Below are 27,068 nucleotides of genomic sequence, written 5' to 3' on the forward strand. Positions count from 1 at the left end.
ATGAGTAGCACCGAAAGGTAGCACACTTGTTGAACACAAGCAAAAGCAGCTTCTGAACACAGACGCTTAGGATCCTTGGACTCGATGAGCACTGAACGAACTTTTTCAATCTATTAGGCTTTCTGCGAGCGTGTACGCACACGCACATTTCACTCACACTTTTACTCAGTTTGTTTGCAACCACGAGCATTTGTCAAGGCAAAATCAAATGGGATTGTTTGCAACCATGAACCGTGCGTTCGTGTTGGTGAGAAATGTCGGCGAGACCCTAATGTTCGATTAAATCCCTCTGCCACACCATTTTGCTAGGAAGTTTAACCCTTTATAAGGCAGTGGCAACTATATTGCCACAAGCAAATTATATGTTATTCTATTTATTAACAAGAGCTCTACTTATTATTTCCCATGGACTTTGGATGGATTTTTGACGAAATTGTGTTTTTTCACAAGGGTCTCCCCTTGGGCAACTTTCCGTAGAACTGCAAAACATACCTGTCGCTAGAATACTAATCGTCCAGGCTTTCGATCACCAACAGCGGAATCTCCCATGAAGCCGTTTTTTCCTTTATGTATTGGCTCACGTCGACGACAGTCCTTCTTCAAATGTGCTCGGCCACTTACCGTTGAATTTCGAATCGCCGGAAAATACAGCCAACTTTTTTTTTCACGGTTTTACCCCTTAGACACTGTTTTACGGGATCCATTAGAAAAGAGGCGAACGAATTCGGTAACGTTAAGAATGACTGCGAAACCAGATCTGCTCGCTCTGCGTCGCTCCACAGCAGTTTTCAACTTCCTCACTATTCCGTCGAATTCCAGCAAATAAGATCTCATGTCCGCACCTGCTTTCATCCGCTATCGAGCCAGTTGCTTTCGTATAATCGTCTGGCTGGCATCGGATTTCCTGGCAAAAGTAGCCTAAACTGATCCACAAGGTCCCTACCGAACGATTTCAAGGCATTTGTTCGGTAGGGACCCCACCAAAAACGTTTTCGAAATTCGGTACATTTCGTCGAATGTGACTTTTTATTTTGGCTGCTGAATCCGGAGTTTCTCCAGAGAGCACTTGCCCTTTGTTTCGAAACACAACGTTGAAAAAAATCAGATCATGAGTAAAAATCGACTAAATTCATACCAACTTGATGCCTGTGTGGTCGTCTTCAGTGTCTCGTACTTGACTCGACTTGACTAAAGTCGAGTCAAGTACTTTAGTCAAGTCGAGTCAAGTACTAGACACTTAAGACGACCACACAGTTGTGGTCGAAATACGTATCTGCAAAGATATCGAACATTAATTGTGGAATTAAATGGAGAGTACTTAATTCGTCTTAGACAGTTGAGATCTTCATTGCTTACCAATGGGAGACAACTGAGTGACGCAGTTCACTTGGTAACCTAACAATGAGTGTTGTTACGACACGTTGTTAGAAAAATCTATTCAGAGATTAGGAAAATTTAGTCCGCTATGAGAATGGAACGCTGATACACTGCATGGGAGGTTTATATACTATCTCTCCTCCAAAGCATCAACGCCGGGGTCACCTCTCAACGATGAGCACCGATGGTGCTCGGAATGTTGTTGTCTACACCAAATTTTTTTTATGTACAGGTTATCCGACTTGTCAATATCCCCAACTCAGCCATCTTGGATTTTTGTATGGAATTTATGCTCGTTTATTTACGTTTTGCACTGAAAATTTATGTTTCCCCCCGCGCTGGTTATTCCCATCTACTGACGAAGTCGGATAACCTGTACATAAAAAAATCTTGGTCTACACCATTTGTCACTGCTTTCTACTGGGAGTGAATTTCATCGAAGTAAACAAGGACTACCTACCAAATAATTTATTTTATGAACACACCTGTAAAATTCATGCATGGTGAGGATCGCAGCATCCACGCTCGTGGATGGCTGTGGTTAGTTTTCTGTGACGAATTTTCCAATTTGGATGGTGAAAATACGATAGGCACCCTTGTTTGAGCCTGGCATTAGTAATGACAGTCACCGGCATGCTAGATTTTTTGCTATCAATCGGCTCAAGTCCGCAAAATTGGATGTATCCAAACATCGAGGCTCACAGAACGAAATAAACCGGGCAATGCTGGAGATTAATTACTCACCAAACAACCTAACACGATCAAACCGATTGAAGACTACCATACGACTTATTTTATTTACCGATATGCTAACAATGTCTCGAATGTCGACATTGTCTCGAATGTCAATGTGCTAACAATGTCTCAACACAACAACTCTAACAAACTCCGTATAGGACATCTTAACGTAGGAAGTCTAGAACGTAACATCGATGGCGACAAAATTATTCTAAATTCCTCTCAATATCATTATCCGTCATCCCCCATAGGCCCCGTCCGAAGTCCCGGTCACAACTTCATTCAGCACTCCTTACCGGCTAGATGCGGCAACAGAACAAGATCATTCGGTGGGATCGGATTATTTGTTCGAAAGTGATCAAAACTACGCCGATAATTAGGTCCACACACGAACCAGGAAACGACATTGGTACTAGAGTAGAATATTTGGCATCCCAAGCCAAAATTAACCAATCCAACCCATTGTTCCCCCAAAACTACGAAAAACTACTATTAGACATACACGAATACGACTCTGACAGGATTTATCTGATCGGCGATTACAACATCAATGTAGCTGCTAGACCGTCTTTGTGGAAATGCAAAATATTTAAGTCGCATACATTTCTTCTTCAACCTCACTGTGTTGCCAACTGACGCTACACGTATTACCGAACAGAGCGCAACTATTGACCTATTGGCGATTGATTCCCCGGGTACGATTTGCAAGTCAAAAGCACAAAACGGTTGTTCCATTTCGGATCATGAAGTGATTTATCTGATCGCCGATATCCGAGTACCTCGAGTCGCACCTTAAGTGGTAAAAGTTCGCGACATGCGTAGAATCAACATAGTTCAACTGCAAGCGGATTTCCAAGCAGATGATCTTCAAGCAATCTGCCACACAAATGACATCAATCGCAAGGTAGAACTGATGACCGACAAGCTGCAGTCCCTCCAGGAAGTCTATGCTCCTGAGAGAACCATCCAGGTCCGTGATAAGCATACTTCGTGGATCACCCGTCACATCGAACGAGCCATCGTAGTTAGAAATCTTGCCTACATTCGAAATCCTAATCGATTCAGAGGAAGTGCTCAGTGGCAAGAGTACGTTCGTACCCGCGACAGAGTAAAGTCACTATCTTTAATGCCAAAAAACAATACGCTGAAAGAAACTTTTCAAACGATCTTCCGGCCAAACAACTGTGGAACAATCTACGAAGAGAAGGAGTACATAACAGCACAAAAATAATCTCAAACTCTACAGATTTCAATCCTCACCAACTAAATCATGAAGGGCACCTGACGCTACGAAACAGTAATAACAACGCAAACCAACCACTACCCGAAGCTCCACCAATCAATGTTCAGGAAATGCTTGCTTATCGTCCCACCACTGTCGAAGAGGTATCCAGAAAAATGTTCGAGATAAAATCAAATGCCATTGGAAGTGATGGTCTCCCGATTTCATTCGTGAAGATGTCTAGCTCTTTGTTCTTCCACTACTCACACACGTCTTTGATGGTGTAATTGCAGGAAAAACTTTCCCGTCCTCCTGGAAGAAAGCAATGGTAACACCGATTCCAAAATCACCGAACCCAACTGCTCCCAAAGATTTTCGTCCAATCAGTGTTCTACCATCAATTTCGAAAATCCTTGAAAAAATCTTGCTTGAGCAAATCTCCGACCACCTGAATATCAGCAACCCCCGTTTGCTGGCTACTTACCAATCTGGTTATCGTCGAGGATATAGTTCAACAGCCGCACTTACAAAAGTGGTACATAACATCTATGCCAATTGGGATAATCGACACTGTAGGGGAAGGTGGGTAGACTTGATCACCCCCTGTTTTATCGAGAACTAAAGTAGTTTTGTTCTAGCGTATTTTTTAGTATAGATCCACTAGACAAATGACCTTTATGTGGTGAGTTATTTTTTGGATTGACAACCTTATTTGTTCTGCAGGGCGGTTTGTATGTTTTGACCTTCCTAAAGATTTTTTATTGGCCACGCAAAATTCTAACAACTTTTTATAACATTGACCAAATGCATTCGTTTTTTCACAGCACAAAGCCATAAATATGCTTAATGATCTGTGTTGATGAAAACATTCCATCAATGTTTTAGGATATTTGAATTTGAAGCTATTGCCTCAATATAGGGACATTTGATCCCCCGTTAGTCACCCATACCAAAATTTGGCGAAAAACAAAAAAAATATAAATCTGTTCTTAGGCTTTTAATCTTATATATAAAAATGAAATGGTCTGTGTTCGTATCCGCATAACTCGAAAACGGCTGGATGGATTTTTTTCATTTCTTCAGCAGAAACATTCGTTATAGTTTCCGACGGGTTTATATGATACTAGCTTTATGTACCCGGCCTTGCTCGGAGTTGCCAGTTTAATTCGCAGTTTTTTTCACCATCGGAATTGGAATAGGTCAAAAGGATAATTGTGTTTTCTTATTGATATTTCATCATTTGATTAAAAGAAGGTAGATTACATTTGAAAACATTGACTGATTTTGAAAATGGGATCAAACCCAAAATCGCTTTATTCCGGGCAAACGTCTATTTCTAAAGAAGGAAAAACATACACCGATGCCTTATTCCGGAAAAACGTCTATTTTTAAAGAAATGATCACATTTACCGTCCAGAAGGAAACACTTTAATCATTGCTTTTCTCTGGGCAAACCATGATTTCGATGAAGTGTTGAGTTGATCGATCCCTGTCATCTTCGCCTTCTTAAGAAAAAGAATGTTTGTTCCAAATTTGGTTGAAATCGGGCAAGGGTACAGAAGTTATGCTGGAACATTGGATCATTGCATACCTTGCTTTATTTATTAATCTTGAATCATTATCATATAATTATCATACCTTTTAAAATTTGGAATAAAGGTTACTCGATTATGGATCACTATGCAATTTGATCATTCATAATCATCAATCATTAATCATATCGATCGTTAATCATTAACCATACACATAGTGTGTCAACATTTAATCACGATCGGTAATCTTTAATCATAATCCAACGGTTTTTTCATCTATTATTCATAATCGTTAATTATTGTCAAAAATGAATTTAATCATTAATCATTATCAGTCATCATTTTCAAAAATTATAATTCATTAATCATAATCTTTTAATCATAGAGTTGAATGATTTAATCATTTAATCTGCTTAGAATTGGTCCTAGGGGTCAGGAGTTACACTGAATTGCCCGTTTTCTAAAGACAACCGCTTTCCCTTTACCCTTCCTCTTTTCTCAACGGCCATTTCACCCCCTTTGTTATCTTCTCCTAGGGATAGAAAATGTGTACCAAATTTGGTTGAAATCGGTACAGGGGTTCAGAAGTTACACTAAATTGCCCGTTTTCTGAACAATACCCCTCCCTTCAGACCCCTACCCCCCTTATCCAAATTTCCCTCCCGTACGATCGGCTCCTCATAGTGAATATGTGTACAAAATTTGATTGAAATCGGTCCTGGGGGTTGGGAGTTACACTGAGTTGCTCGTTTTCCAAAGACAACACCTCCCCCTATACCCTCCCCTTTTTTCCAATGACCATCCCATCCCCTTTGTTATCTTTTCCTTATGATGTAGAATGTGTGTACCAAATTTGGTTGAAATCGGTACAGGGTTCATGATTTACTTTGAATTGCCCGTTTTCTAAACAAAACCCTCCCTCCAGACCCCTCCCCTTTCCCAAATCCTCCCATATGATTACCTCCTCGTAGTGAATATGTGTACAAAATTTGGTTGAAATCGGTCCTGGGGTTGAAAGTTACACAGAATTGTTCGTTTTCTGAACAAAACCCTCCCACCACCCTCCCCTTTTCTACATGACCATCCCACCCCTTTGTTAACTTCCTCTGAGGATAGAGAATGTCTGTACCAAATTTGGTTGAAATCGGTCCTGGGAGTTGAAAGTTACACAGAATTGTTCGTTTTCTGAACAAAACCCCTCCCACCACCCCTCCCCCTTTTCTACATGACCATCCCACCCCTTTGTTAACTTCCTCTGAGGATAGAGAATGTCTGTACCAAATTTGGTTGAAATCGGTCCTGGGAGTTGAAAGTTACACAGAATTGTTCGTTTTCTGAACAAAACCCCTCCCACCACCCTCCCCTTTTCTACATGACCATCCCACCCCTTTGTTAACTTCCTCTGAGGATAGAGAATGTCTGTACCAAATTTGGTTGAAATCGGCCAAGTGGTTCAGAAGTAGTTAGCGAACATACATACATAGATTGGTTTTTATATATATAGATTTACTCCTGTGAAAGTGACAAGAAAAGTCGAGTAAATCATGAAAAACCAAAATTAGGATTCGTATGGAATTTTCACATAGGCAGTTTACAATGCGCATTTACGCCTACTATGCAGAACAACGTCTGCTGGGTCAACTAGTTTTTTATAGATTTGACAGATTTGATGAAGTTTTGACAGGAAAAAATATTTATTGAGTAGATATCATAAAAAGGGGATCAAGTCTCCCCAAATTTTAAAATTGCATGTGCTGTCGAATTTAATAACAAAAATCGTTCATGTATACGCACAGCAATTCGAAGATTCTGCGTATTTTGAAGGAAAAATATTTTAAAAATCTGAGGGCACCTTTCTAATTTTATCAAAGCAAGTTCTTGGAGAGGGATCAATTTCCCCCGAATATTTTAAAAGTCGATTTTTGACAGCACTCCAAAAAATCGATTGTGCATGAATAACAACAATAATTTAAGGACTGCCATACATCAGTAAAGCTAAATACTATATTTCTTAGAGAGTCTGTGTGGAAATCGCGTATGTTTATTAATTTTTGGCTGTGATACATCGGAAATCAGAAAAGGAGATCAAGTCTACCCAGTCTCCCCTACTATCATGGTGTTGGTTGATTTATCTCTGGCGTTCAACTGCGTCAAGCATAGGAACCTCCAAGCTAAGTTGAGTCGCGAATTTGGGTTTTCCAACTCTGCTTGCCAGCTCATCTTTTCTTTTCTTGATCAACGCAGTCAAATCGTCAAGCTCAACGGCTCCAATTCTACAGAAATGAGGCTAAAAGATGTAACTCCGCGAGGCTCATGCCTAAGTGCCCTTCTGTTCAGCATTTTTATCAATAGCCTACCGAATTGCATATACCAACTCTATGCAGATGATCTCCAGATTTGTATATCGGGATCTGAAGAGCTGATTAACAGGCTGGTAGTCCATATCAACCGAGACTTACGCTCAATTGAAGAATGGACGGAGCAAAAAATGTTTTCACCCAACCTCAAGAAAACCCAAGGAATCGTTTTTTTGTAAGGAAGGCAATATTATTCCGCATACTGACATTGTTTTCTGCGGCGAAACAATTTGTCTCTGAGACAAGGTCATCAATTTGGGACTTATGATGGACAAGCACCTAAACTGGTCTGCACAAGTTAACGAGGTCGTGAAGAGAGTATACGGTACTCTGCGGACTTTCCGTAGATTCCAGAGTGTACTGTCGTTACCGACGAGGAAGAAACTCGTGCAATCGGTCATTATTCCACTATACCCCTACAGTGATGTAGTTTACTATCCTGGACTGACAACAGCATTGAAGCAGCAACTACTTGGAAGCTTCAAATCGGCCGTACGTTTCGTTTACGGCCTTCGTCAACGGGACACCACAGTGGAATTACGGCATACGATAATGGGGAAAGATCTACTGGAGAAGTGGAGAACTACGGAAACTATGAGAACTTCTCCAAAAGAGAATACATTCGAGCAAGAACTTTCATCATTCCGCACCATACGACATCAAGTGGAAAAAGTGTGTGGAGCCTCTACTTGGAATCATCTCCCCTTTGGCTACTCGACAACAACCGACGTTTAGCTTTCAAGGAAAACTTTTTTTTGTGAAGGTTTACTGGCGGGACTCTGAATAGAGTAGAAACCTCTGCACCAGGCCTTTGATGATACCGTTGCATAATTCCGTTCGAAGCAGTTTGCCAGCCGTACACGGAACATGTCGTCCAAGAAGACGCTGTTGCAACTGAATCAGAGGGAATTACGTTCATAGATAGTCAGAGAGGTCTCATGCTAACTAACATCGTAATCGTTTATAGTCATTTTTGTCATTTTCTTGTCAGAGTCACATTATTTAGCCAGTTTTTATGCTATTTACACGTCTATTGTCATTGTACGCGTTCAAAATCAACCGAAGCAGTTTATCCGACTCACATGGAACATGCTGCCCAAATGCTTCATCGTAGAAACTCAGACGGAAGTTTTTTTTATCAAATATAAGAAAGTGTTCAATTCCCGATTTATAAAAAATGACAAGCTAATAACTTTTGAAGCAGTTTTCCAGCCGTACAAGGAGCATGTCGTCCATTAAGACACTGTTGAACTGGCTCAAAGGACATTATATTTACAACTTTAATAGATATTCTCTCCCATTATCTCATTCTAAATTATATAGATTGATATGTACGATGTCATTTTTGTCTGGGTTCCTCGAATTACTTTGGTTACCTAAGTTATTGGTTCATCATGGTTTTTGTTCTGTGTCAATACTATCAAACACAATGTAAGTTAGGTCTTGTAAAAAGTGGAAACTAATCGTGCATTTGGTCTATTTTATTGTTATTCCTTTGTCAAGGTAGTCTAAGACTATTATTATGTTCTAAGAAGTAGCTTAATCGTTTCTAAACTGTCAATATCTATAAAGTACTAATGATCAGCTATGAGTCAGCTATAGGATTCACTTTTCGGTGGCAAAGTAAAGCTTCATCACGCCTATTCCCTACTATTAGTAAAAACTATCGAGAATGAAGCCGTCATAAGATTGTTCGTTCATATACCATCATTATAATGTGTGGTATTTTTATTATGGCTCTTCGAAGTGAGACATATAACAAAATAAGACTGCCACCACGTTCCTAGTTTTAAAAAAACTTCTACTCAGTGAATCCAGTAGTCATTTCCATGTCTTGAATACATTGTGTATCAATAAATGCCTAGCTAGCTAAGTATAAGCGTGGCTACGACTCATCGTCACAGGGATGAGGGAACGCATCAGAAAAGTATTGCCGAAAAGAAGAGAACTCACATCATTATCACTGATGAAAAGGCCTCTGCCTGACTGCACTACCATTCAAGGCTCCAAGACACGATGTCCGTTGGATCACATGCAAATGCCGTAAATTAGTGCTTCAATGCCAGATATGTAACGCGGCACCAAACAAAAATAGTCAACATGTGATACCACCACGACAGGATATGTCTTTGGTTGCCATCTCAGTGCTAATGGCGTAAGCTGACCCACCGCGGCAAGGTAGCATATCCGAGGGGAAGGATTTAGCTTTCAAGGAAAACTTCTAATCATAAATTCAATTAGCTAAACCACTCTAATGCCACTTTGTAACTTCAAGATGTCTATTGTTAATGTGATTTCCAATCAAACTTCCTTGACCTAAGTAAAAGTCTTGTAGACTGTCGTAACAAATAAATATACTTATAAAAAAGTGCTTTCCTTATCTTGTATAATGTACAAGAAAGGCAGCATCCCCGATAAGAGTTTTATTATAATTATTTTTTTTTTGGCTAGAGCAGTAACAGAAATAGCAGTGACATACACTATTTACCATTTGAAAAATCAGATAATGTCGTCAGAGCTTTTTAATACATTGGGGTTCAAGTTAAGATGGTTACCTTGAACCACACTGCTCGTGGTCATTCGGTTGGTAAGCAGTCTGCAACTGTATTCTCTACATCTCAACTCGACCATGTCTTTATCTATACGTTTTACTAGTCTCGAGTTAGGGAGACAAGAGTAAAACGGGCTAGTATCCAGTTTTGTCTAAATCGCTACAATTTTAATACTCATTCAACAGTGTTTATGTTATATTCCAAACTATGTGTATTACATTCAAAAGAAGAGAACTACTCTACTCTTAAGTATTTAATATGAACCACGACTCAAAAAAATCACGATTCATTTGCTACATACAATATTTAAGCACGAATGTTGTTCATCCCAGTCTACTGTCTATTTGAATTGATTTGTTATATAGTTTGAATTTTAAAAGTAATTTTCGTAACTACAGGATAAAATGGGCAAGTTGTTGTATTGTAAGCTAAAAGTTTTTATTATTTATATATTCTCGACAACACTAACGAATATTTTTGATATATCTTAATTATTACGCAATATATCATATGCAGAACATTTATCAACTGAATTTATTGTTCTGAGATTAATGTTTTGACATCTTCGTGTTCAAGCCAGACTTTCAATGTTTGATAAAATTTTTTTTACTGGATCGACTTCAATCTATCCTATAGTGTATACGCGAATTCTAACTTAAAAAATTAACACATTTTTAACTGTATGTTTTCTCGACTGATGAATATATGTACATAATGGGATTCGGCTTTGCAGTCTAAAGTTAGACTGTATAGCGGAATCCCATTACACACATTTTAAGGTACCCAAAGTACCCCCAGCCCCTATATTCCTATTGACCACAACAAATACAGATTGGGTTTCTGTGTGGCCAACTATTTGAACTAAATTGAACCACAGTGTTTCTCAAACTATATTTTGGGCTTGCAGGAAGTTTTGCGGCTATTTTAGTAATCTATATAAAAAATAAAAACATGAATTAACATTCCATTCAAACAACCAATCGGTGAAAATCAATACAAGATAAAAAGTTATTTTTTTCAATTCAAATTTGTTTTAAAATTTTCGGGATTATTTTTATTTTCTACATAATTCACTAATATTATTGTTTGATTTCTCTTGCCTATGCCTGCTAAAATTACCGTATTTCTGTATAACTATGTATAACACTGTGGAGCTCAAAACGAATTGAACAAATAGGAAATTTTGTAAAATGGATCATCATTTCACGAGTTATACCGAGATATAGAAAACGTTTATTCCTTTTTCTTTATATAGACAGATACATAAATAGATTATTCCTTTTGAATATCTTCAATGAATCTAATCAGGGTGAAGTGATGTCCAGAATAAAATGTAATAAAAAGCGTTTTTGAACTACTGGTCAGACATAATAGCTGGCATACTTCATATCCAGTCGACGACATATTTGGCTTTAGTCCACTAGTACAGACCGATTGAAACGCACGAGATGAGTGAAACGACAGCCCGCGGTGAAAGTTTTTCGTACCAGCCGTTGGATACAGAACAGGCGAATGCACTTGGTTGCCCTGCGGCACAAACGTTCGTCAAGGTAAAGTTAAAGCAGATTGCAGCCTCTGAGAGCCCATTCGCCGACGGTCAACCTTGGGAACCGAAACCATGTGTCTTACCACAAAAATATCAACAATTTGCGGAGCGTGTGCGAAATTTCCCTGTTTACGATGATGATGTTTGGATTATTACGTTTCCGAAATGCGGCACGACATGGACTCAGGAAATGGCTTGGTTGATTGATCATGACTTGGATTTTGAAACGGCCATCCGTGAAAGTATCAACACTCGATCGGTGTATTTGGAGTATGTTCTTCTCGTGAAAGTTCGATTTTTGTACCCTTCCTAATATGAAAACATAGAATTTCAGGTATTGGGAAGAACATACCCATAGATTCTGTAGCATCAGCGGCAAACAAAACACGTCCTCGTCACATCAAATCACATCTTCCGTTGGCATTGCTCCCAAAGCAACTATGGACCGTCAAGCCAAAAATCATATACGTATCGCGAAATCCCAAGGACGTCGCCGTTTCCTACTGGCATCATTATCAAATGATCATGGGCTATCGCGGCCCGAAGGAGAATTTTTATGAAGCTTTGCTTGACGATCAGGTAATTTATTGTCCGCAAGTTCAGCACGTGTTGGATTTTTGGCGCTTACGCGATAAAGAAAATGTACTGTTTCTGACATACGAGCAAATGAAACGCAATCTACGGGAGGTGCTCCCTACAGTTTGTGAATTCTTCGGTAAACGATATTCCGAACAGCAGTTGGACATACTAACACACCATTTATCGTTTGACGAGATGAAAAGTATGTTTTCGAAGACATTTAATATTATAAGCATACGAAAATTTAATGGTTATATTGTTATAGAAAATCCGGCCACAAACAACTCGGACATGACAAAAAGAGCGATGGAAATGAACGGCAGAAAAGGGGATACGTTTGAGTATGTTTTTTGCAATGATACTTATTTAGTGGAATACCTTCACAAAACTTGAAGACGAGTTCGTACATACATTCCATTCCATTTGCATCCTATATTCTATTGGAGCTTGATTTAGTTGCTACTCCATGATTGACGAAAACTTACAAAAAAGTACTTTTAAAAACGACTGGACGAGGCTTTGAAGGGCCCTCCTTAGCCTAGCGGTAAGATGCGCGGCTATAAAGCAAGACCATGCTGAGGGTGTCTGGGTTCGATTCCCGGTGCCAGTCTAGATAATTTTCGGTTTGGAAATTGTCTCGACTTCCCTGGGCATAAAAGTATCATCGTGTTAGCCTCATAATATACGAATGAAAAAATGGTAACTTGGCTTAGAAACCTCGCGGGTTATAACTGTGGAAGTGCTGACTGAAAACAAAGCAGCGAGGCGGAAATGTCCCAGTGGAGGATGTAATTTTTAATTTTCAATGGGAATTATAGATTTTGGCTTGTAAACTTTTGTTGTTTATTATCACCAAATATCACCAACGAAATATCACCAACTAACGAACATCATTCTATAGCATACTAGTTAAATATTCATTCAAAAATAGGATGATAACGAGATAGGAATCCATGTGGCTATGCGGGGCACTGAAGAAGACCTCACTGTTGAGGTCGAACCACGTATTAGAGTAAAGTAACAATCAAGTGGTAAATCGAATAGAGTAGTGCTAACTCGTCTTATGATAAGTTTCTCTAAAAAAAATCTAACTAAATAAAATTTTCTAATGAATTTTCAGATTTATGCGGAAAGGTCTGGTCGGTGATTATAAAAATGAGCTCTCACCAGAACTAATCGTTCGTTTTGATCAGTATATTGAAAAGGAACTCAAGGAAAGTGATTTCAGATTCGAACAGTGATATTGCAAGATTACGTGCAGAAGACTTAAGATTGGTGGCCCAAGATCTAAGTACCCGAAAATGTATCAGGAATGCAACGACACAAGCAAAAATCCTTAAACCTGTGTACCTATTTTGATCTAACTCGATAGTAAAGAATGAAAATGCTTTTTCTAACGGTGGCGGCGTAGAGCGGCGCGGATCAAAACTTTCCCTCGAACATTTCCTAAAGCAATCCTAAAATACATTTTAATAACTTAATTCTGTAACCAGCTTATTGATATAAAGTGCACAGTGAATTTTCTCTCTGTAATTTTCCGAGGAAGTGTGCGTTTTAGAATGTTAAAAATTTGTTGTTTGTTACCAACGAGGCGCGTATCACATCCTACATTTCGTTTCTTTTTAAATGATTTCCTCGCAAATTTCTGTTAGAGTAACGGTACCAAGAGTGGAGGTTTAAGTAGAAAATCCATTTTTTTTTTCATATCGATAATTATGCGATATTTACAGCTTTTAATATCATAGCCAATAGGAAAACTAATAAATTTGTTAACAAAAATTAGATTGGTGTTATTTAACATCAATAAATACCAAATATTGCTTGTACCACTAATGGGTAAACTGATCCTTTAGTGATGGTAAAAATTAATTTGTGTTCCCATAGTGCTGCTGTCCATTGATTTCTTATGAGTACAGTTGCTTCACTATACTGCCCACAATCGCATATTTGTCCCATATGAATAGGAAATCCAGCAAAGATGAGACTGATATGCGATCATAGGCAGTATAGGTACAAGGGTTGCATGAGCTGCTGGGAGAACCATCCATCGTTCACACCGCGAAAATAGGACGACTGCGGTGGGCCGGGCACGTAGCCAGAATGTCGGACAGTAACCCGGTGAAAATGGTTCTCGTCAACGATCCGACAGGCATAAGAAGGTGAGGTGAGCCGCGGGCAAGGTGGATCGATCAGGTGGAACATGACTTGCGGACCCTCCATAGACTGTGTAGTTTGCGATGTGTAGCCATGGACCGTGCCGAATGGAAAAGACTCTTATATACCGCACAGGCCACTTCGGCCTTTGTCTGAATAAATAATAATAATAAATTGCCTCGACTTCCTTGGGCATAAAAGTATCATCGTGCTAGCCTCATGATTAGGGTGGCTCAAATTAGTATGGGAAAAACTTTTTTTCAATTTTTTTGATGGGCCGTCCTCTTATTCGGTTCTATTTGATGTCCTGATCAGGCTTGTAAAATGTCATCTGCATGTCATTTGACTAATTTATTCATAACTTTCTTAAGAAACCAAATTTATTCCATAATTTTAGATGTACTCATAACGTTTGAGTAGGGCTATATTTTTGTCCAAGGGTACATTGCTCTAAATATAACATGTGAGGCTGGAGAGTGAAAACTCTCCAAAATGTCACGTGTCATTTGACATAATGTCATTTGAATGACATTTTGCCTCCCACGCCCCAGTTTATATATTTACAGCAATGTCTTGTTAGCCAAAGTTGAAGGCACATTTAAGCGCTATAAGTTCGTCATACATCATGAATTGATGGCTACCTTCTGGAAAAAGTTCTGGGAGAATAATACAAACGAATGCAAATGACATTTTACAACACTGGTCCTGATGCTCTGCACAAAATTTCAGCCAAATCGGTCAACGTTTGGGCGGTGCTAAACTCGTTGAAAGTTTATATGCAAAAATGTATGCAGAAACATCCGAAAACAGTAAATTGAAGCTGGACTAAACAACTTACGATGAAGAACTAAGATACTCATTCAGATCTTGGAGAATTAAAGACAGAATGTTATGCAGAAAACCGCGAAAAGATTAGAGTTTGCCCGGATAAGTTATTAGCATTTCTCTGAAGTGGGGTTTGAGCAAATTTCGTTTCTTTTACCTTTGAAAAGAAAAAAATTCACCCCTACAACACTCCAGTAAAATGCTAATATCTTTGCGTAATAAACTCTAATCTTCTTGCGGTTTTCAGCATAACATTCAGTATTTAATTCTACAAGAACTAAATGAGTATCATGATTCTTGATAGTAAATTATGCCGTCCAACTGCAAATCACTGTTTTTGGATGTTTCTGTAACATTTTTCCATATAAACTTCCAACGAGTTTAGCACCACCCAAACGTTGACCGATTTGGCTGAAATTTTGTCCAGAGCATCAGGGCATCAAATAGAACCGAATAAGAGGGTGGCTCATCAAAAAATTTGAAAAAGTGTTTTTTGAGCCACCCTACTCATGATATACGAATGCAAAAATGGTAACCTGACTTAGAAACGTCGCAGTTAATAATTGTGGAAGTGCTTAATGAACACTAAGCTGCGAGGCGGCTCTGTTCCATTGTGGGGATGTAATGCCAATAAGAAGAAGAAGAAGAAGATCTGGAGTGGGAAAAGCAACTCATCACTTTTGAAGAAAGAATACTTGAAGAAGAATTCTCCCAAGAGTAATTCCTCTAAATTCTTGCAGAAGGAATTTCTGGTGTTTCTTAGAATTCCTGTACTGCCTATGATCGCATATCACCCATTATTGCTGGATTTCCTATTCATATGGGACAAATATGCAATTTTAGACAATGTATAGATGAAATAAACCATATTTATTGAAGAAGGAATTTCCCAGAATTCCTGGGGGAAAGATTTCACCAAAATAGTAGCAGGAGAATTCCATAGTTTGAAGTCAATTATGTAGAAAGGGATTATTATTTTAGCTCTTCTGGGTGTTGTATATCTGGTATGGTATGGTGCTTGACTTCACCGTCATTTTGAAGAAATCACTCGCAACTTTCGTTGGTCTCGTCATAGCGAGACAAAGATTGTAATAAAGAGCCAGTGGCACCTAAATGGGACACATTTTATTTTCAATTCAGCCTGTTTTCCTTTACAAACTTCAAGTTCCCACCAAGGCTTCTGGGAAAACACGTTAGAATTTAAATTCAAAGGACCCTAAAGATTACAAAGACACAAATGTCATCACGCAATCGAAGAAAAGCTCCACGTTATTTCCGAATCATAATAACAGCTTTTCCAGCTCATGTTTCAATCAAAAACGGCCGAGGTAAGACATTTTTCTTACAAAGGATTGATCTCGGTAATAGAATTTAAAACTCATTATTCATTGCTTTTGATGATGATGATGATGATGATGATGATGATGGTCCCGCCACATACCCCTACAAAGGTTTGAGCTGGACGAGTTATCTTTAAGATAATTAATTAAGATCAATTTAATCAGATTTGCAAACAAATAAAAAACGATCCGATTATTTCTACAGATATAAACTTGTATGTAACTTTCCATTACTATACAGCAAAAACATAAATTAAAAAATTAACTGCTGATATCAACTTTAAACTTTTGCAAGCATCAGTAGTGATACATCGAGCTCTACAAAAGGCAATACTTGTGAAATCTCTCGCACAGATTTCATAAGTTTCACCAAAACCGTATTCATGTCATTTTATAAGACCGCAATCTACAACTCGTAAGCATCATACTTTTCTACAAAGTTCGAACATCACAAAATCCAAAACTTGTGGTACCTCTCCGTCGATATCAAAAGTTCTGAGTTCAGTCGCGAGTTAAATAATCTACCAGATGACTTACTACTAATCTAAAGAATCATTCAAACAGCTCGAAACTTGCACAATCTCTATATACATAAAAATGAATTTCTGTCTGTCTGTGCCTTATAGACTCGGAAACTACTGAACCGATCGACGTGAAAATTTGTATGTGGAGGTTTTTGGGGCCGGGGAAGGTTCTTAAGATGGTTCCAGACCCCTCCCCGCTTTGGAAAGGGGGGCTCCCATACAAATAAAACACCAATTTCTTCATAACTCGAGATCTAATCAGAAAATAAATCAATTTTAGTTCGAAAATAAATCAAACGAAGTTCGTCGGGTCTGCTAGTTGTAAATAAATGTGAAAAAATCATCTATATCTGTAATACGCGCGCGAGGCTCAAACTTTTGTAGACTACACAAAAAAGTCGAATTAAAATTACGTCAACTATATAAAAATCCATCATCATCATCGAGGCGAACTGATAGATCATTAAAGCCCCAATAATTAGGTGAAATGAACTTGTTCATACAAAATATCCGTTTAAAAACAACTTCGTCAAGATACAAAATTAGTCAATAATAAAAAGTTGATCGAGTAGCTGTTCAAAAGGCAGCTTTAACGTGTGAAATACATTGTCGCTTAAACTGTGTTAGTGTCGCTGCACGTTTGATGTGCGTAGGCATCGAATTGAAAACATTTATTCCTTTGAAAAATAACGAATTTTGTGAAGCGCTATTCAAGAAATATGGTGTTCGTACATCATTCGCGGATCTAGTATTATGTCTATGGACGTCACTTCCTCTTTCAATTCGATCACACAAATATCGAGGCAGCAAACCATTAATTACTTTAAAAATAAACACCATTGTTAGATATACAATCCGTTGCTTCACTGACAACCACTGTAAGGAGTCCAACAAAAAAATTGAGGAAGTTTTCTTCTGCAAACGCTGTAATCTCGATATTTGTGTAGCGTTCGATAAAAATAAAATGGAAGGGCAAAAGTCTAGATGAGCGGAGATGATTGATTTATACAATTGTATCTTACTTGCAATAGTTAAGTCGTTTTCAGCCGGCAGAGAATTCCATACTTCTTGGCTATTTTCTTGATAACATTGTCAATGTGCTTGTCAAACTTTAGCTTGTCATCAATAATCACGCCAAGATATTTAATCTCGCGGACGCGCTCAATTGTCTCATCATCAATGTTTACTGAGACATCTTCATTTACTCGGTTTCGCGAAATAATCATATATTCAGTTTTATTTATGTTCAATTTCAACTGTTTGTATTTCAACCATCTACTTAGAGAACGCAAATCTTCATTCAAGTGCAAAACGGCATCTTTTAGGTTTTTCGCAGCAATTAGAGATGTCGCACATTAATCGATTATTTCGATTAATCGATTAATCGTTGTGATAATCGATTAATTTTGAATCGATTATTACCCAACGACTAATCGATTCAATAATCGAGAAGAATCAACAGTAATCGATTAGTTACTAATCGATTAATCGGGATTTTACGACATCATAAATACGACATCATAAATGTCGCAAATTAAGCGATTACTTCGATTCATCGATTCATCGTTGTGATAATCGATTAATTTTTAATCGATTACTACCCAACGCTTAATCGATTCAATAATCGATAAGAATCGGAGTAATCGATTAGTTACTAATCGATTAATCGAGATTTTACGACATCTCTAGCAGCAATGAATATCACGGTATCATCAGCAAAAAGGTTTAGGGTAAAACGACCTATTATGGAGGGGTTAAGCACCGTGTCAAAATAAAATTGATTTCAAAAATTCCTTAAAAATTACCTGTTGGTATTTTTCCACATTGCAGTATTCGAATAGGTTGCTCGTTAACTATAGATTTGTAAATATTACGTCAATTGTGCTAAACTTATGTTGTTTTGTTTTTATCACAATAAAAACAAATTACCACAATAATAGGAAGCAGTTGCCTATCGTTGCGATAATTTTTCAAGGTCAGTCCTCTTGTTGCGGTATTGCATGCAATTCTTATGGAAATCGATACCACAATAATAGGACCTTAGCACTACCGCAATAATAGGCTCAAAGGATTCAAATTTTTAATGAAAAATGTTGATTTTTCATAATCTATATCCCGATTGTTCCGGTATCAGCAAGTTATTACCATTTAAATACTCAAGCAGCTGGCCTTTTACAACAAGTTCTAAAATTTTCTCTAATGTGTGCAATATATTGATGGGGCGAAACTCTTCGGCTTTAATCGTCCCAGCAACTTTTTGTATTGGAATCACTAAAGATTCCTTCTAAACTTGTGGCACGTGCCCAGTTTGTAACGATTCATTTATAAGGCCCAGTAAGTTGTGCCCGATGACATCAAAGCAGTCTTGTATAACTTTAGCATTCACATTGTCTACGCCAGCCGATTTTCCTATACCAAAGCAAACGTCCCTAAGCTCTTCCATCGTTATTGGGTGAAAGCATTCAAACCTACAGTTAGCATTAAACGGCTGTTTTATTTCGTCAGGTTCAGGTATTGACGAAATATTCATTAAATTGTTCTGCAATTCTTTGTTCTGAATGTTCTAATGTGCCATTGAAGGTTATGGATCGCGGTTTACTAGTACTAGGTTTCAATAATGATTTCAAAATTTTCCATAACTCTTTGCTGTTGTTTTGGTGCTGATCAATTTTCCTCTGAATATATTCGCAACGCGTTTGCTTCAACGACTGCGAATACCTATTCCGCGCAACCTGATACCTATTCCAATGATTTTCACTATTACTTCTGCCAAACTTTTTGTACAATTTATCTCTTTTACGCTTGAGACGTAGCAGATCTAAATTGTACCAGCTGTTCGAATTCTTTACAGAAACGAATTTATGTTCAATTAATTGATTGGTACAGGTTTTTAAAACGTCAGTAAGAACAGCTGATTTTTGATCTATAGAACCGGTGCACAGTGTTTTCTAACCCAGGAATTCGTGATCGAAAATGTTTTGGCCATGAAAAGTTGATTTTAGAGTCTCAGTGACTTCGGAGAAAAGTTTCAGTATGTTAAGCTCCATACTCTGGAAAATTTTTTTTTTTGACTAATCCCCCTAAAAGTGAGATGGAAATTCTCTTTCCTCCAATTATGAAGATACATCATTGGTGTCTTAGAGAAAGTTGTAGAAACAGTTTCTAGGAAAAATTTTGCTATATAAATTTTATTTCTATCTGCTATAGAAGTCGAGATATGGGTCGTTATTTATGAACGACCACCAAAAAACAGGTTTTTCACGATACTTTCGTCAATATATTTTTTAGATTTTTCAAATGTTCTACAAAGATGTCCGTCGCGATAAAAAAACATGAACCTTTCGAAGACAGTTTCTTCTTTTTTTTCAATATTGACGAAGTTATTGACGATTTTCGGTTAAAAAATGAGCATTTTGACATTAACTGCATACATGTAGGGGCAAAATGGGGCAGAATTTTATTTAGGTAATTGAAAGTATAACTTATGCTCTAATGGTTGCATTGCAACATATATGTGACATAGCTTGACATAAGTGCCGTATGAACATCTTTTTCTTCTTCTTCTTCTTGTTATATATAAAAAATGAATTGGTCTGTATTGTGCATAACTAAGAAACGGCTGGATAGATTTTCTTTATTTCTTCAGCAAATTTGTTTATCAACATGTCTGACGGATTTACAGAATATTTTCTCATGTAAGAAACTCGACCAAAATTGGAAAGTTTTAAAAAGGAGTGTGGAAATTTTAAAAATGTAGATCGCATTCTCGCCTACTGTGCAGGCCAACGTCTGCAGGGTCATCTTTAGTCTTTACACTTACGCCAGACCTATGATTTAGCCAAATACAAAATTTTCTAAATGATTATGGATGGATGTTTTACAGAACTGACATGAATTTCAAATTCCGCGGGAAGAAACAACGCGCAATTTAAAAAAAAAATCACCAAAAAGTCACGTAAAAAGCGACCCCAGTGTATTTGGGCAAATTATATTATTTTAGAAATCACCATATAGCCAGGAATGCTGATGAGAGGAAATGCAGTATCGGGTAAATCAGTAATCTTTTTTGAATGGAAACTATGGTTAGCGACGCCTCAAACATCATAAGTTTAAATATAATTTTATGAAAGCAATTCGAAGGTACTTGTTTTACCTATTTACTTTTCGAAATATCCCGGAATAATAAAAAGCCGGTTTGCTACGTCTAAAACATCACAATATTGCAAAACAGGTTAACAGAAAAGTGTTTCAAAAATTTTAGTATAATAAGAAAATATTATGTAAGCCCATCGGAAATTGTGATGAAGAAATTTGAACCCAGCCGTTTCTTAGTTATGCGGAATACAGACCAATTCATTTTTTATATATAACAAGAAGAAGAAGAAAACATATCCATACGGTACTTACGGAAAGCTAAGTCACATATAAGTTGCAATGCAACCATTAGAGCATAAGTTATACTTTCAATTACCTAAATAAAATTCTGCCCCATTTTGCCCCTACATTTATGCAGTTAATGTCAAAATGCTCATTTTTAAACCGAAAATCGTCAATAACTTCGTCAATATTGAAAATAAGAAGAAACTGTCTTCGAAAGGTTCATGTTTTTTATCTCGACGGACATCTTTGTAGAACATTTGAAAAATCTAAAAAATATATTGACGAAAGTATCGTGAAAAACCTGTTTTTTGGTGGTCGTTCATAAATAACGACCCATATCTCGGCTTCTATAGCAGATAGAAATAAAATTTATATAGCAAAATTTTTCCTAGAAACTTTTTCTACAACTTTCTCTAAGACACCAATGATGTATCTTCATAATTGGAGGAAAGAGAATTTCCATCTCACTTTTAGGGGGATTAGTCAAAAAAAAATTTTTTTCCAGAATATGGAGCTTAACATACTGAAACTTTTCTCCGAAGTCACTGAGACTCTAAAATCAACTTTTTATGGCCAAAACATTTTCGATCACGAATTCCTGGGTTAGAAAACACTGTGCGGTGATTGTTTGAAAATCCACGTTTCTTTCGACAAGACCCGAAACAGCTTGTTTAGAATACTTTCTCCAGCACTTAAATTTTTTAATGTTACTATCAATATTGTTTTCATCAACTATGTTAATTACTAAAGTTTCATGATCGGTTATTTTTAACTCACTTTTTGGATCAGATTTCACAGAAAGAAAATTTGAATAAACATGATCAATCAAAGTTCTACTGTGCTGAGAAATACGCGTATAATCTAAAACCGTTTGTTTTAAATTGAAGAAATCTGCTAATCGTTTCAAATGATTCGAATTATAGTCGTCACACCAATTAATATTAAAATCACCAGCAAGAATATTTAATTTACTAGAATCTATAAATGTCTCCAGCCAATTTTCCAAAATTTCAATAAAACGCTGGTCACTTGAACTGGGAGAGTGATATAAAACACCATAATTATCCATCTTCATGCCACGAACAACTGTAATGCCCAAGAACCAGTTTCCGTCACAAACTTTGTTCAATTGAAGCTTGAACTGAACCGATTCTTTGACATAAATAGCAACACCGCTAGTGTGTCTCGAATGTGATAAACAAGCAGCCACACTGTACCCCGGAATACTAAACTGATCGAAAGCTTCGTTTTCAACAATATGTGTTTCAGATAAAAAGACTAAAAATGGACGTTTTTGTTCTACAAGCTGACGTAATGCTACGTAGTTTGTAGACAAACCAGCAATATTCAAATACAATATATCGAAATTATTCACATTTCTACTGGAACTTGGTTGCTATTCATTGAAATGCAGGCTGCTTTTTTTTTCTTTCGACTAATCTTTTATACACATTGCATTCATTACTGAATGCTCCGTGATTAACGTCCAAATTCATTTTACGTTCACGATTTTAATACAATTAACGCCGTTTTTACCGTTCCTAAAGTTACTGATTTTGTGTGTTTTTGGATCCAGTTTTTTGTTCAAAAACTTCCGAGTATCATCGTTACTCTGATTGGACTCTTTCGGTTTTATCACAATGACCGGGCGAGCCTTACGAGTTACTATTACTTCATTTGTACTAATTTTCCTTTCTTTGTTGATCTTGTTTTTACTCCCAGAACTGTGTTTCACTACATCCGCGAAGCTAATTCTCTCATCACAACCATTTTCGAGCGCATCGGTAGCGTCTTCTTGAACCTTTCGTTTTTTACCCCTGGGATTTTAAGTCGACTCCGTAGTCGATAGAGATGTACCTTGATTCACATTCATTGCAACTAACTTGTTATTCGCACTAAATTGAAAAAATGAACCCTTCATATTTTCCAACTCTTTATTAATTAAATCCCGAAAACCAATAATAGCACCGTCTAGTGCATTTTGTACATTTCTCCCCAATTGATCCATCCCGGCTTGTAACGCGATGTTCATCTGAGCAGTAATGTGATCTCGAATGCCACCGATCGTATCAGAGACAGAAGAGATCTTCTTCATCTCCTCTTCGAACTTTTGGACGTTCGAGATCAATACATTTTGCTCGCCACAACACTGGCTTGATAAACAACTGTCGCACTTGAATACTACATTTACGTTCTCCGTGACTAGCTTTGCCAATGGTTTCGTCATGGAAGTGCACTTGTAGTGGTACACTTTAGCGCATCCACAACCAGAACAACTCATCGGCAAATCACTAGGCAGGACCCCCATGCCACACTCACTGCACTCAACCATCTCGCCTATGCCTAACACAGCCAGCAAACGGTACCATGCAGACGACACAAGACACAAAGAAACAATAAAACGTGCAAAAATTTACCGGCCGCCAGCTGGGGCAGAAAAATCCAAAATTAAACGAAAATAACCAGCAGAAACGATCTGTCTTTTGGTTATTTCGTTGGAAAGCACTATTGGGCGCACAAAGAAATGTAATTTCCCGCGGCACTATCACTATTTCACACGCAGATTAATTATAATTTATCACTGCACGGCAGAAACAAACTACTTCGTTCACCTTTCACCATCGTATGACTGGGCAAACCATGATTTCGATGAAGGTTTGAGTTGATCGATAACTAAATAATACCTCTCCCCATACCCTCCCCTTTCCTATCCCTAACCCACTATAGTCGTCTAATCAATATAAAGAATGTTTGTTCCAAATTTGGTTGAAATCGGCCGAGGGGTTTAGAAGTTACACTGAGTTGATCGATAACTAAACAGAAAGAAGAGGATAGAAGATAAAACGGCGGTAATGTTGGCCCTGGATGTAACATTGGCTCATCACGCAAATTAATCAATATTTCAGCGATAATACGTCGATTTGTAGGGAGATATTAACCATTGCTTCTTTAAAAAAGTGTATCAAACATATATCTGCCTCATAACTCTAGATTTATACACTTCTGAAACTATTAAAAGCAATTATATTGCGTGAAAATCACTTTGACTCGGTTTTTTTAGCAGCCATGTTTCGTTGACTTATGCAGGCTGGCTGTGCTACAGTTTTTCTTTTGCCCAATAAAAGAGTTTTATGAATGAACATACCTGCTTTCGCACATCAGATGAATGGATAACAACCACACTATATCAGCTATCATTTTTATTTCACAATTTCCATTAATATAGCGACATAATTAACCAAAACATTTTTGGACAATACTGGGGGCACCCGTAGCCAAATGGTGGCATGCGCTTTCGATTTGTAGCACTACGTTAGTATAGGTGAAACTCTAAAATCAAAACATTCTCACCAATAACCCGTACTGGAGAAAATAACCGAAAGCTGCAGATGGAATATCCGATGGTTTCGATTAGTTTGCTAAGATTTTTTGTAAAAACAGGTTAATCCACTCAGCGGTTAAGTTTCATTCGCAAATAACATAACGCTAAACTCAACCCACACCAAGCCTCTAGTAATGCTTCATGTATGGTAGGTTTCTGAAATTTATAAAGTCCTTAACGCTCAGACAAGTACCTTCCCACAAACTAAATCGTCTTGTAGTTTGTAAATGGGCCTTCATGATGCTTTTCTGGAATCACGATATAATCGCTTTCTTTCGCAGAACATACCAAAAATAATTGCCTACCTTACGGCTTTCAAACACGATTCAAGCAAAAGCGATTCAAGCATCAACCTTTCGTGGTTCGATACAACATTTTCTTCATAATTTCGCAAATAAATGATTCAATTAGTGTAAGAATATTTAGTTTTATCATCTTCGCACGAATCCATTTCTCATTTAATAATGGAAAGATACAATGGATCGTATGTTTCATTAGATAAACTTTCAACGTCATTTCATGGGAATAATTTCAAGTCAAATTACTTGACAAATACCTTCATCATAATTTAGATTTATTATTGCTTGCAAAAAGTATTTTGATCTGTAAAATAATACCGAATAAGTATTCTCTCAACTCGGGAAGTTGAAACACGTGAGAGTTTTGAGAGGATTCACAACAGCTGATCGATATAGAGAGGAGTGGAATCAAACGCACGTACCAATCATGAAACTTCATTGCAGGCAGAGTTAAAAACAAGCATCCAATAATTGTATTTATGAATAATTGTGTAATAATATCAGATAGTTGGCACAGTTATAACTATTTATGCACAGTACAAAGCAAGGAATTGCCTAGAATAAGTTTTGCAATTGGCTTTCTTCAGTAGAGCGTTATGCATCATCCCCACCTAAAGCATTGTTTACGTTTTGGAAAAAAGTTTCTTTAAGAGTATCGCGAGAGCGAAAGCAACACAACTGCCATGGTTTCAACTAGCAGTAAATCTCAAAATTATGCGGCAGACAATAATTAACGTATGCAATTTGTTTGAAGGCACAAAATGAGAGCTACAACATGTAGCCTTTTTGCAATTGCAGTTTTTAATACAGTTGCAAATATGGTCAATATTTGGGAAATAAGTGATTCATATAATAGTATTTTCGTTAGCATGTCCTTGGTAAGCGTGCTATTGGGGGAATCTGAAACGCACACTCGCAATCAGTGTGGTAGTATTTTACATGCAACCAATTAGAATTCACGCTCAATAAGATGATTTGATTTTCTCTGTTTGTTTGCATGCTGCCTTTATTCAACGCAAGCAAAATGACTGGTACTATAAACAGCAACCCATCTTCATCTCTCGTATGTTCGAAATCAACAATCACTCGTCCCAAGTGGGCTGAAAAATTATCCACCTGATAGGGACAAGGATGCCGACGTTTTGTCCATTTCTCTCGAGACTTTCGCTGGTTTTAATGAGATATTGCGGACATTCATCGTCGTTTTTTGCTATTTGGCGTCAAAACCAAATGTAAGCAAGCCGGCTGGTGGAATAATTCTGGTTGGAAATGCAATATATGAAGATTTATAACGATAAATGTGCCCAACCGTAGCATAATGGGCCAAGGTTTGAGCCGTTACCCCTATATAGTGGACAAAATGAAAATATGGTTCGATCTCAGCCGAACTGCAACACGGATTAAAACTAGCGCGGTGACAACGGTATGCGCCCCATGCAGCGATCAGTTTTCGTACTTGAATCAGCCGCTGATTACTCGTCCACGCGTACGGTTAACTTGATAGGCACAACAGTTGTCATTGATGAAAACCCAAACTGCAACAAGGAAAATTTCTTCAAGCAAACACTGGCCCGTTTGTTGAAACAACGATATGCGCCCCATGCAGCAAACAATTCCTGTACTTGAATTTACATTCTCGTCGGCGCGTACGGGTCTTGATCAATTGAATTCCGGTCGGAAATTTGATTTCTTATTGTTTCAGCTTAGTCAGCGCAATACGCCAATACGAATGTCTATTCATCAAACCATAAACGTCACTCACAAAATCTACAAACTTGTATCATGATCCACTATCTCATCCACTTCTTACAATAGCACACTATCCACCATCCCTTGTAATAATAATGTGAGCATTATCACTTAAGACATAATCAACGTTGGCTGTCTTGCCCCATAAGGCGATCTTTCCCCACTTTCCCCTAGTTGATTGCAGCGTCGCACTCTAGATCGATTTCAGTTTGAGCTTGATGGCTTTCTTAAGAACTCATGAAACCGTTGCAAACAATTTTCCAACTTTCCGACCGTATTTTTTTTTTATCATAATCAACTGCGATGCTTATTCCTACAATACTTTTTATGCGCGTACAACTTTTGTTTATAATTCATTACATATAGGGGAAGAGGCCCCAAAACGCCCCCCCGAGGCAAAACGCCTTTTGTGGTTTCCGTCATATTTGCCGTCATTTAGATGGCCATAACAAAACTAGATCTAAAATTATGTAGGTTAGGCGAAAAAAGTTTCAAAATAGTGTATGGAAAGG

At 37.7% G+C, this 27,068-nt stretch overlaps 2 protein-coding genes across 5 annotated transcripts in view; one reads left to right on the plus strand and one right to left on the minus strand.

Annotated features, from left to right (window-relative positions):
• The window catches only part of LOC134204390 (centrosomal protein of 135 kDa-like), a 120,922-nt gene that overhangs the window by 72,835 nt on the left and 21,019 nt on the right, over positions 1 to 27,068 (minus strand). The window lies entirely within an intron of this gene.
• On the plus strand, positions 11,164 to 13,472 carry LOC134204393 (luciferin sulfotransferase-like). The gene is made up of 4 exons (XM_062679211.1): positions 11,164 to 11,594; positions 11,651 to 12,105; positions 12,169 to 12,244; positions 13,024 to 13,472. Exons 1-4 carry the CDS (start codon positions 11,227 to 11,229, stop codon positions 13,142 to 13,144), a joined length of 1,020 nt encoding a protein of 339 aa, XP_062535195.1. The 5' UTR covers positions 11,164 to 11,226; the 3' UTR covers positions 13,145 to 13,472.

The sequence above is a fragment of the Armigeres subalbatus genome, unplaced genomic scaffold (genome assembly GCF_024139115.2).
Source record: "Armigeres subalbatus isolate Guangzhou_Male unplaced genomic scaffold, GZ_Asu_2 Contig561, whole genome shotgun sequence".
NCBI lineage: Eukaryota > Metazoa > Arthropoda > Insecta > Diptera > Culicidae > Armigeres > Armigeres subalbatus.